The sequence below is a fragment of the Coffea arabica genome, chromosome 1e (genome assembly GCF_036785885.1).
Source record: "Coffea arabica cultivar ET-39 chromosome 1e, Coffea Arabica ET-39 HiFi, whole genome shotgun sequence".
NCBI classification, from domain to species: Eukaryota; Viridiplantae; Streptophyta; class Magnoliopsida; order Gentianales; family Rubiaceae; genus Coffea; species Coffea arabica.
In genome coordinates this window covers 14,202,372-14,215,756 of record NC_092311.1, presented here as the reverse complement: position 1 = coordinate 14,215,756, position 13,385 = coordinate 14,202,372, and the positions used below count along the sequence as shown (strand labels likewise).

The following is a 13,385-nucleotide window of genomic DNA, read 5'->3' as shown; positions in this document are numbered from 1 at the left end:
TACTTCTAGATTTATGGTCATTATAAAAATTTAAATTATCTAAAAAATATTTATCAAAAAAGAATATCTACTATGTTTTTGATATGAAATATATTACTTGATGTATATTGTCATATTATATTGAAAATATATAAATTTTTTTTAAAAATTAGTAAATAATTGAGCATGTAGAATGCATTAATTTTTTAAAATTAATATAAATGAACATGATGGATTATTGTTAATTTTTATATTTTAATTATTTATATTTATATAAATTTACAGTAAACAAAAAAAAGGACTGTGCTAAGACGTGGGTAAAATTTAGTACAAGCAAACTTTGAGTCGTCGACAATTTGACATCGCTCTGGTCAAACAACACCTTCGTTTGCCAATTCAGCCTCATCTTCCAGATCCACGAAAGAAACTACCGATCCGAATCAGCCAAAACCCGCCCCTTCTCACTTTTGTCTCCTTTTTTTCCCTTCTATCGTTCTGTAATTAGGGTTTAATCGATCAGTTTCAAATCTTCTTTTCTTTTCTAAATTCCCACCGCTCATTGGTTCTAAGCAGTATCAAATCGAAGATTTGGTAATATTTCCTTTCCTTAACTTTGACAGCTAGTGGGTTGAAGTAAAAATGGTGAGAAAGAATCAATCTAGTTCGTCACCTAGTGAGGCAGAAGAGGGCGAATTGTCGGATTCTCCGGTGGAGCATATCGATGGAATCAAGGCCCAAAATTATGAGAAGAGAAGGAATTTTGAGGAAGAAGAAAGAGGTAGGAGGGGTAGGAAGGACAGTCGGGAAGGTGACGATAAGCTGCGGCATAGAAGGGTGGAGAACGGGAAACGTAGGGATACTGATAGGGAGGACCAGAGAAGAAGAAGCGAGCGGGACGATAGTGAAGAAGAAGAACGGCAGGATAGGAGGAGGGAAGAGGATAGGTCGAAAGGTCGAAGGAAGGAGGAGGATGGGGACGTGAAGGATGATAGGAGGGATAGAAGTAGGAGAAGGAACGAGTGCGATGATGGTCAGGATAACGGGCATAGGAGGAGGAGGGACTCTAACAAGCATGCGTATAGAGATGAGGACAGAGATAGTGACAGGAAAGCTCGGAGGATGGATAGGGAAAGAGGAAGGAGAAGAGACGACAAGGACGGGTATAAAGATGAGGACAGTGACAGTGACAGTGATAGTGATAGGAAAGATCGGAGGAGGGATAGGGAAAGAGGGAGAAGAAGAGATGACATGGATGGGTATAGAGGTAGGGAAAGAGGGAGGAGAAGAGATGAGAGGGAGAAAGATAGCCGGAGAAGGGATGATGGCAGAGAGGTGGAGGGGCGGGATAGGAAGAAAGTAGATAGGAATTTGACGGAGAGCGAGATTAATAATGATAGTGGGAAGGGGAATGAAAACCCGAAGGTGGTGGTACAGAAGGAAGAGAACTTGGGAAGGAGTGGCGGAGTTTACATTCCTCCGTATAAGTTGGCGAGGATGATGAAAGAAGTGCAGGATAAGAGTAGTGTAGAGTATCAAAGAATGAGTTGGGACGCTCTTAGGAAGAGTATTAATGGTTTGGTTAATAAGGTTAATGCTACAAATATCAAAAACATTATACCAGAGCTGTTTGCTGAGAACCTGATTCGTGGCAGGGGATTGTTTTGCCGTTCATGTATGAAGTCTCAGATGGCATCCCCGGGCTTTACTGATGTATTTGCTGCATTGGTTGCAGTTGCCAATACAAAGTTTCCTGAAGTTGGCGAGTTGTTGCTAAGGAGGATCATATTACAGTTGCAAAGAGCTTACAAACGAAATGACAAGGTATTCGCTGATTTTCCTATTTCTTTTTTCTGTCATTTGCCTTTTCTGTTATTTATCAAATCCAGCTGACAAACTGTTTTCCCACTGATTTTTTGGTTTCTGTTTGCAGCCCCAATTGTTGGCAGCAGTCAAGTTTATAGCCCATCTGGTGAACCAGCAGGTAGTTCATGAGCTGATTGCTCTTGAACTCTTGACGGTCCTGCTAGAGAACCCTACAGATGATAGTGTGGAGGTTGCGGTGGGTTTTGTCACAGAATGTGGCTCCATGCTACAGGACCTCTGTCCTAGAGGGCTTCATGGTGGGTGGAAAAGGATCTACTTTAGATTTCGTTTGTTTTTTTTGGCTTGATTATCTGAACTTACGTGCTTGTTCATTGGTTGCAAGTTCCCTCTCTTACTTCTTTTCCTCATGCTTTGTTTGGACCAATTACTGAAAAAGTTTTGTTTCAAATTTAATACTTTTTCAAATAAGTATTAGAAAATCGTTCTGATTTGAGAGCAAGAATGTGTCAATTATCTGAATTGGCTGGTTTTGATATGGTTGGTTCCAACTAAAGGATTACGTTTATGTGTAGTTTTGAAACCCTAATCTTCTCATCAAACAATGGTCAAAATAATGAGAACAAGGGCTTTTGGAAATGCAAATCTTGTATGTGATTTGGTTTTGCCGTATTTAGGTCTGTCCTGTTTATGTGCGCAAGTACTGATACTTATTTTTGCTTTCATATTTGTCATGTTTTTCTGGATAAGATAAGATAATGGTATTAATGCTTGTTTTTCCCCTGTTCAAAATAGGTATCTTTGAGCGGTTTCGTGGAATTCTTCATGAAGGAGAAATAGATAAGCGTGTTCAGTTCTTGATTGAAGGCCTCTTTGCGTTGAGAAAAGCAAAGTTTCAGGTGCAGCTTTGTCGTGAAAATATTATTTTTTTTTCTCTTTCTGTTTTATTTAGTAAGTAGTCATTAATAACGCAGAATTTTGAATTGGTTATGTAAATCTTATGTGCAGGGGTATCCGGCTGTGCGTCCAGAGTTGGACCTTGTAGAGCAGGAAGACCAACTGACTCATGAAGTTTCACTCTCTGATGAAATTGATCCTGAGATTACCTTAGGTAATTATACTTTTGGATGTTTATTCTTATCTACTTTTAACTGTTATATAGTCTTAACTCTGTTCTTTATTTTGTGTGTAGATATTTTCAAGGCCGATCCCAATTTCTTGGAAAATGAGAAGAAATATGAAGAACTGAAGAAATCAATACTAGGTGAAGAATCTGACGATGAAGCTGATTCTGATGGTGGTTCAGAGGATGAGGATGAAGATGAAGATGAATCTGATGAAGAGGAAGAAGAAAAGATGCAAATAAAAGATGAGACCGAGACAAATTTGGTCAATCTTCGAAGAACTATCTACTTGACCATCATGTCTAGTGTTGATTTTGAAGAAGCTGGTCATAAGCTACTGAAAATCAAACTAGAGCCTGGTCAGGAGGTTAGTAATATGATTTCTAGCTTTATCGTTGCTAATGCTGTCTTTGCTCTGTAGTTTACAAGTATTGCGAATTGCTGCTAAAATAGGCTTGAGAATTTGAATGTTCCATCTGCAAAAGCTAGAGAATTGACGTGCATAGACATTTTTCTTGGTGTTGGTGTAAGATGAGTATGGGAGGAGAGTTGAAAGACATGTTATGTTTGAAAATCATAGAATTATCTAAAATTATTGTCACTACAATCAGAATCATGGTGCCATTGAATGCTTATGGCTGCTATTGATGAGGCTAGCATTGTTTGAGTAAACTAATTTCCTTGATCTGGATTCGGCGTGGTGGTGCATTAGATGGGTGTCATGCTTTCTGGATGGAACTAGTACCAAAAAGAGAATGATAACTCAAATTGCACATATGCATATTGATATCTTGCTGTGCTTAATGTTTTTATTCACTTCCTGAAGGCATTAAAATAGACAAACATGCGTGGGGCATTAGTTAAATGAAACCTTACCATTGAATGAAGATGCTCTTGTCAATGCAACAAAAAATGCATATATGACAAGTACTGTCTCTTAGGATTAAATATTTGGGCAGCAACACAACTCCTGTTCCTTGCTGCAGTCTTCTGGCATTTGAATCCCATGCTTTGTTGCAGGTTTATGTTATAGTATATTGCTAGTTGTTTGAAGCATAATGGAGCACTTAAGGTTTTGCTTAGTTGCAGCTTTACTTCTTTTCACATGCTGTTTGGAAGTTACATGTGCTAGAATTGTCTTCTTGAGGAATCTTTTGGTCTTTCTTCACTTTGGTGCAACCTAAAAGCACTCATTTTTATTCCTCTAATTGTAGTTTTTTCTCCTTTTATCCCCTATGACATTGAGTTTTTGCAAACCCAAGAGGCTGTCTGTGCTACTAATTTATTATTATTTTTTTGTCATACATCTACTGCGAATTTAGTGAACTTCCCGCTGTACATCTGCATCATGCTTTTTTCCTCAGGGATAGGAATAGCATTGGATGCGTTCCTTTCTAACGGTTGTGGATGCTCTTTTTGGGATATCAAATTAGGGTAGTTTAAGATTATGAATTGCATATGCTGAAGTTAGGAAGTTCGAGAACTCATAGATCCATAGTCATAATGTGTTAATCTGTCTTGGCTAAGGTCTCTACTTGGACATTATTTCTGCAAAAAATTTGATAAGAGTTTGGATACTGCATTGGTCCTTTAATTAAAAGAAGAGGAGTACACAGTATTGGGGTGGATGTTGACAAAAATGAAGTTGAAACCTTCTGTAACATGTCAAGAGCTTCTATAAAAGTTCCTGAATTCTTCCCTTTCATTTGTTAGATTTTACGCATTGTTGGTAGGCCCATTACTCATTGTTCACTTTAATTGTGTGGGATGCGTGCCCTAAAAATATGAAGACAGTTCCTCCAGCCTTTCTGTTTACTTCTGGTGACTCCCATGTGATAATATACTTTGTCTGGAAGCAATGCTCAGACATGTCTGTAGAAGTGGGAAACAAAAAGGATTAATCTTTCCTACACTGATAGTGTATACACTATCAGCGTTGGATGAATGACAACTATGCAAAATTTAAATTTGAAATTCAATTTTTGCACACATGTCATGAATCAAACGGTGATTGTGTATACACCGTCAGTGTATATAAGATTTACTCAAACAAAAAACTAACATGTACCAATATCTGCAATGTGCATTAAGAGTTGGATTCAGTAATTGTGACAAAACTCGGCTGGAGGGAGCATCTGTCTTTTCATTTCTCCTAGCCTGGGTGTATGTTGAAAGCTAACCGTACTGTTGGATTTCACTTAACAAACAATATCAATCTAGCTGTGTGCCTCAATAGTTTGCTTTTGTTCATTTTTAGCTAGTCAACTAGTTATAATTGGCTTTTGTGTGATTGGGTTTGTGGTTCTTGGATAGAGCATCTATCTATCTGTATATGCACAAGGCAATAACAATAGTGAAAAAAAAAGGCTTTTTCTCATTACCATGTGGTATAGCTTGTAAGTAATTATGCACCTAACAGATGGAGTTTATTTTTCCTTCCACTTTCTCTGTTGGAGTTTTTACCAACAAACATATCACTCTTCAAGAAATATTTGCTTCACATATGCTCTTTAATGTCCTGTCATCACATCACTTAGCCAGAATAGCTAATTGCAGAAGTGGAATTGGATAGCAAATTATGCATGCGACTTGCATTGGACATGAACTCGAGCTCTTTGAGCTCATAGCTTCTCAGGAAAGCCTCGTCTTTGTTGGAAGGACCAAATGTTAGGGAATGACTTTTTCTTGGCTTAAAATGCTAGGGGATTATGGGTATTAGGAGAAACATGTAGGATGAACCTGCATAAAGATGGTCTACCAGCCATCTACAGCTCATTAATAGCTTCCCTCTTGGACTTTTTAATCGTGTAGGCTTCTTCAAATTCTACAAGCTTTACCAGAAATTTTGGGACTACTTGGCAGAATCTAACAGCCATGGGAGTCCAAGTTTACAAATTTAATTACAAGTTGAGAATATTTGCCGAGTGAAATTTCTACTTTTTCACAGTCATAGGGTCTTTTTGCAAATGTTTCTGCACTTCATTGCAGCTATTCTTCCTGTGTATCATTTTAGCAGTCTTTGTTGAAGACATTGGCTAATAATTCTTTAGTTTTTCAATTTATTTGGAGTGAGTCTGTGTTGTAATGATATATTACCATGCTTTTTGCTGATGTGTTGACTGAAAACGTGCTGCTGATGTGCTTGATCTTATACATTTCTGTTTTTGATCTTGAGCAGATGGAATTGTGTATTATGTTGTTGGAGTGCTGCAGCCAGGAGAGGACTTACCTTCGATACTATGGACTTCTTGGCCAACGGTTTTGCATGATCAACAAGGTTCATCAAGAAAACTTTGAAAAATGTTTTGTCCAACAGTACTCTATGATTCATCGACTTGAGACAAATAAACTGCGTAATGTGGCCAAATTTTTTGCCCACTTGCTTGGCACTGATGCTTTACCTTGGCACGTTTTGTCTTACATCCGATTAACAGAAGAGGATACAACATCATCTTCCCGTATTTTCATTAAGATTCTCTTCCAGGTACCTAAGTTATACTTTTGTAAAATTGTTTCCTGTTTTGCTCCTGAACTTTTCCTGGCAAATATCTCATCTGTCCGTGTTTCTGACAAATTTGTATTTGTGATATTTTGTTGCGTACACCTATTACTGTTTAAGCTCTCTTGCCTAGTTTTCCATCTTTCTCGTCTGGGATATAAAATTGGTACAGTTGTATAGATGAAATTGCCTTTCTAAAAAGGGAAGGGGGGATGTTTGCTTGGGATTTGCTAAAAATGCTCAACTAAGTGCCTGTTTCCTTTTATACTTAAGCAAACTTTTTCCTTTCTGCTACAGGAATTGTCTGAACACCTTGGTATCCGCTTGCTGAATGAGCGGCTAAATGATCCTACAATGCAAGACTCCTTTGAGTCAATTTTTCCCAAGGATAATCCAAAAAACACTAGGTTTTCTATCAACTTTTTCACATCAATTGGTCTGGGTGGTATAACGGAAAATCTGCGAGAGTATCTGAAGAACATGCCACGCCTTATCATGCAACAGCAGAAGCCTGTTTCTGAATCTGATGAATCAGGTAGTGCTAGTTCTGATGATTCAGATTCATCTGAATCTGAATCATCCTCAAGCTCGAAGGAAAGTGAAAGTGATAGCGGAAGTGATGATAGACGGAGGAAGCGTAGGAGAAGATGAGAGATACTTGTGATTAACTGGTAAACAGAAGTAATTAGAGTAATTATAGCCTCATTTACTGTCATGTTGTAAGTATTGCAACCTGTTTTATATGTTTTTACTTTCAGTTAGCTCTAGAAAATGCTAGTTTCTTTTACCTTTTTCTTGACGGATCAGATGGGATGATTCCTTGGAGTTTAAGGTTCAAATTCCACCGTTGCCATGTTTACGATTTGTGTAGTCTTGGTCCTGGTGATATAATCAGGGCAAATTTTACCTTTTAGTCTTTCTTCATGCAACAGATAATATATGCATCCAGAAGAAAAGAGATTTCCGAACTTGGCCCTCTTTGCGGTATAAATTCTCCGTGGATTATCGTATTTTCTTTATTTACTCCCGCTTCCCTTAAAGTTTTAAACGTTTATTGGGGGTGGAGGGCATTGTGCTGTTGGAGTTGGATTGGAGCCAGGCTCTACCGATGGTGCAAGTCATACCGTATAGCAGCTTTCACGTTTGAAGATTTTTTATTTAAGTAAATTACTTATAACCCCCTTGTGATTTTAATAATGTCAGATGACTCCCTTGAGGTTTCAAAATAGCTACATAACTCCCATTGTTTTTTGTAAAGTGGAAATTGAACAGAATGTACAATTAGTTATGGCTTTTATATCAAAAACACGTACCTGAATCTTCATGTAATCCTCCTATGATTTGTACAAATATTCATTTTATGTTCTTGTAATTTTTGTATTTATTCAAGTAATTTTTTTATGTTTTTATATAAGATAGTTAAACGGTTGATTGGTTTAACATTCAAGTAAGAATACTATTGGCATTTCAATTAACGACGTCACATAGGATATTTTCTATCAAGTTTTTATTTTACATAAAATCATAGGAGATGAAGTAAATATTTTGAAACGTTAGGAGAATAATGTGGCGATAAACGAAAATTTTCTATCAAGTTTTTATTTTACATAAAATCATAGGAGATGAAGTAAATATTTTGAAACGTTAGGAGAATAATGTGGCAATAAACGAAACTACGGGGATTGTATAAATTTACTCTTTTTAGTTCTTCTCATTGAAATTACTACTGTATAGTTTGGCAAAAACGTATCATATCGTGCTTTTTTTGATCCTGCCATACGATGTAAAGGAAGTGCTCTTGAATGTTTTTCTTCCTTAAGAACGGAGAACCGGTATTTGTCTTGATCGAGATCAACTTATCTTAGGTTTTTCTCGTTATGGCTTGTATGTCAACTATGATGATTAAAAAATAGGTTTGTTTATTTTTGCGGTCTGGTTTGAGCTGTAAATTGGTCCTCTGTAATTGCACTTGCAACTGAAACGCTACCTCGATTTAGTAATGATAATAAAATTTTTGGAGACCCCTGACTTTAACAGAGCACCAAAAGTTTTTTTTCCTAACCAACTTGACAAGAATACCTTTGGCTAGAATTCAATACAACAATTACTTATAGTAACTTGCACTTCTTCGACAAAACTTTTAACAGGATTGACCTTTAAATTGGTAATTATTGTTTACAATTTATGTGATAACCCATGTCTTCGATGAAGTAAAAAGTTGACAAGTTCTGATCCTATAATCTCCTTGCAAATATGTGCTATTCTGTAAGCATATACATTGCTCTAACTTTCCCACCACTACAGAATATATAATTGCACCACATTATTTTGGCTGATTCACTACTTTGAACTTATGATGAGCTCAGATTGAATAGTTGTATTGCTGGACAGTTACAAAAAGTAAATTTGAACGAATGAGTTGCTTCTATGTTTGCCCACCAAATAAAGGAATGATGTAGAACCCTTAACTGCTTAATGGTACTTTACCATACAATGACATCAACAGTAGCTACAAAAATTTGCATATCAACTAAATACCACACTTGATAAATTTGTACACCACTGTCCAAATGACTCTTTTCTAACATAAAATCAAATTACCAACAAAAAATTCTATGCTAAACATTCAGGTTTGTCGTAGTCTTAACATTGCACAAACGGTGCTTCATATTTGCATAGTACCTTTTTGAACCCCTCATGTTTAACATAATTGGTCTTGGTCCCCAACAAACCAGATGGTATCTATAATCACTCATACTGAGATCGTGTTTCAGTAAACTAGTTAGCCAAATATAATTCTTTCTTCTAAAAGAAAATGTCATATCTTTATAAATATGTAATAAAGCACATACATGCCTTTTTTATTGATAAAAATTGAAAAAAAAAAAGAAGTTGTTAGAAATGAGCACAAAATATGCATCATCACATTTCTTTTTTTGTTTTTTCCCTTTCACTTTACGAGCACGAAATGTGCGCATCAGTACTTCAGGCAACATTGGCCAACAACGGGTGAGGACCATACTTGTTATTTTAAACATGTCATGTCAAAATGTGTCATTGTTTGTGTGAGGGACCAAAAGAGGATAATGCGCAAATATTATGGACCATTTGAGTACTGGTACATACAAATATATTATGATACCTTCTCATGGGTTGGTCTAAATAACAGGAGAGAAAAACATAAATTTGTAGGATTTGAGGAGGCGATGGTCCTGCCCTCCGTGCCTCCGCCAGTTATAATAAAGGAAAAAAAAAAAGAATATTACCTAATCAAAATACAAACATACCCTTAGTCCTTATTTATCAGCTGCAGCAGGCACTCATCAAGGTAAAGACAAATGGTGTATTTAATTATCTAATTCCCTCAAAATTTTATGGAAAATTGATTCACCAACGTCATGAGTTAACATTATAATTATTTAAAAGATACTTTTTCTAGAATTATTTAAAAGACACTTTTAGTCTGTCTACATCAATTGCATAGTTTGTTAGGAAATGTGCGTGTGTTTTTTTACCTGGTTGCAAAGTTTTTCTTTTTTACCAGAAAAAAAAAAGAACCAAAAAAAAAAAAAAAACACATACACACACAGCACACACAGATGTGAAGCAACAGTATACTGGTTCATTAATCTGCAGAATTCTGCATGTTTACCAAATTATGGATGCTGAGATGCCACATCTTGAAAATGAACAGTTGAGAACCATTTGATCCCTTTCACCATTGAAATATCTTCGAGGCATTGAGAAATATACACCAAACCTCTAGCTCGATAAGCAAAAAAAAACATAAGAAAGGGAAAATGTGCAAAATTAAGAAAGGGAATCTGCCCCAAAAAAATTAAAGACACTGAATTTTTATTTTTTTTTTGTTTTCTTGGGCTAAAGAATTAACTATAAACGATTTGTACATTTTACTACAAAATATGAAAAAGAGGAAACTACGGTGTATATTTTATTCACCTTTTCACAAGGCAAGAAAGAAATATTAAGGCTATGGTGAGTCTTAAAAGTGAGCTTTTGTTTTTTATGTGCAAAGCTTTTGTTTTTTTATGTGCAAGTGAGATATTGCTCATAAATTGTATAAAAGGAATATTAATCGTGCTTCACTTTTATTAATTGCACTCATATAAATTGTTTTACATATAGTCTTATAAATGCAAATCATGTGATGAAAATAACAATAAGAAAACGAATAACAAAAAGTAGAGTACTATTAATATTTTCTATTATATAATAAGTGATCGTAATTCTTAACGACAAACAAACAACAAAACAGATTGGAAGAAACGAAGGCATATCAATGATCCTGATTCTTGTCTTCTTGATCGTAATCTCAACCAAAAAATCTGTCTCAATGACTTGAAGATGTTGAGAGGAAAGTGTGGTGATAAATAAACGGTCCATTGTTGTCCGAGCCAGAGCAAGAAGCCCCACTCTGAAGATCCACCAAACAATTGGGTTCGGGTTTTAATGAAAGATCAAACTGTCTAACTCAACTTGACGAAGACAACAAAGAATGCATTGCTTTCTCTCTCATGCAATTTGCGGGTTATTGTCGGTTTCAGTGGACAATAATATATAATATATTTCTCAAATTGTGCAAGTCAGTTCCATTTTCAGGCAGGTAGCATTTAGTGAGTGACAAGGAGTATGGATAACATTAACATATACCCTTGCCCTTATCATACGTTTGTAGAAGACTTGCCACATTCAATATTGTTGAATAATTATCCCTTAGCACTATTAAAAAAAAAAAAGAATAAGGATCCCTTAGCAATTGTTTAATGTTCTGCATGATAAAGAAAAAGTTGTTTTTTCTATTCTGTTCAGGCACAGGATAGGGATAATTTTAGAAACCTCCCTCAAAGTTTCTCATAATATCACTCAACTCTTCTGAGATTTTTAAAATCTCATTTACCTTTCTTAGATTGACATTCCTTATAACATTTTAACCTCTTTGGAGGAAATACAAGAAGGATAAAACTTTTTGTTCCAATACTAACCTTATGTTATCCTATTTATGAAATTTATAACAATAACAAAAGGTAAAATATGGTTAAATTTTTATAAGGTACACATTTCTTGACGTAAACTATTTACTTTAGCCGTATTGGAACCAAAGCAAAATTCACACGTATGAAGAGATTTTTTTTTAGGTTTCAATACAACTTAAACTACACCATGAATTAAAAGATATTTCCCCAAAAAATATCTTGACTTCCTTAATTGTAACTTAACTATGCACGAAATTTTTTAAGGTATTAATTATTCACCAAAATCATTCTAAGTGGTTGACTTTCATTAGATTTAGTTTATTCACATGTTTTGTTATTCCACCATGACCCCAATGTAAAGAAATATGGATCATTATTAGATTGCAATTTTTTTTAATTTACATTTTTTTGGTTTCAAAATTTTATTTTATTTTGGCTTTTTGTGACTTTTGATATGAATATTTAGTCTTGTCAAGTCGACAAGAGAGGTAAGTGAGATTTTAAAATTTTCAAGAAAGTTAAGTGATATTATGACAAATTTTAAGGGAGGTTTTTGAAATTATCCCCACAGAATAAGTATAGACTCATTTCAAATTTTAAACATCATCATTAACCCCTTAAATTCAGAAAACTTTGGCCAAAAAATTTTAAACTTGTGTGGACAATTAACACTTGGACCATCTATTATAATATGCCCTAAGGGCGCAAAATAGAAGAACCTTAAAAAAATGTCTAGTCCTTGGGCAAGATAGCTGGTAGGTATGCTGTGAGAGCTTACTTTTATCAGTTGCAATCAAGTGAATTTTGTGGTTAACAGCTTAGGCCGGCGATATCGTCACATGTTTAACTTTAACAAGAGCAAGTACAAACTTAACCCGTGATCAAGGGTTAATTATGGAATTTTGTCAATGAAACTAAGTTGCTGTTGTATAGAATTATGTGACAATATCGTTTGCAGAAATTATGTGACAAGAAAAAGCAAGATTGAATATATTCTCATCACATGTTTGGTGAAAATCTGGTTGATTTAATTTTGTCAATGACAATCCCTATCTAGTAACTAGTAATGTTGTCACGTGATTACAGAAGGTACGGTCTTGCAAAAATCGGAGTGGAATCCCGAATTATTTCGACGTATGAATCTTTTTGTGAAGTGTCTCGCTTGGTGAGAGATGATTGTGCTCTTGATCAATTGGATTTTTCAAACTTTCGTAGACTTAGAATGTAGTAAGTGCCATGTGATTTTTTTCTTCAATTTGTGTTTGTTAGCAGGGAGTTTTCGTTCATTTATAAGGGGAAACTCTGTCAAAATTTTCTTAAAAATAAATAAAATTTTCCATTAAAAAAACAATGTTGTCACGTGATAAGATGAATACTCCTTTTTCCCCATCTTCTTTGAGATTTCGGAAATGGTGCAAAAGCAAACTTTACCAATGAAAAAAAAATGAACATATTTCTCAACTAAGAATCCAAGAAGGTTATGCGCACAATCCATTATTTGTTAGGTTTTGATTAAATTAGCCACTAAAAATGTACAACAATCTTTGCCAAACTAGCTAGTATGGCCTAAATTAGTTATCAAAATTGGGAATCTAAATTGGTATAAAGTATACCTGAAGTATATATTGGAGGTGATTTTTTGAGAGTGGTCTCCAATTTTTGAAATGTATTTCGTTCTAATTCTTCTGAAAAGATACACTTATTGCGTAATTTATAAAATGTATTTACTAAATTGTAAGTACCTTTTTTTTTCTAAAGAAAGTAAAATTCTGGACAAAGAGGTGAGCTACCTCCACTTTTTAAGCACAAAAATACTCATTAATATAGCTCTTATGTGTAGCCTGGCATAGAGATTAATATCTATTAATGTTCTGTCAAGTTTTCTTATTGGAATACCCTTGTGTTTTGACAGGGAAAAAAATCTTTTTCCCTTACCACTTTTTTTTCCAGACACGATTCTAGATCTAC

General features: G+C 35.1%; 1 protein-coding gene across 1 annotated transcript; it reads left to right on the top strand.

Annotated features, from left to right (window-relative positions):
* The first annotated feature begins 340 nt into the window (after positions 1 to 340).
* LOC113701114 (uncharacterized) lies at positions 341 to 7,391 on the top strand. Its single transcript, XM_027221628.2, has 7 exons — positions 341 to 1,800; positions 1,910 to 2,099; positions 2,596 to 2,699; positions 2,809 to 2,911; positions 2,993 to 3,291; positions 6,103 to 6,408; positions 6,721 to 7,391. Exons 1-7 carry the CDS (start codon positions 619 to 621, stop codon positions 7,072 to 7,074), a joined length of 2,538 nt encoding a protein of 845 aa, XP_027077429.1. The 5' UTR covers positions 341 to 618; the 3' UTR covers positions 7,075 to 7,391.
* Positions 7,392 to 13,385: the final 5,994 nt, after the last annotated feature.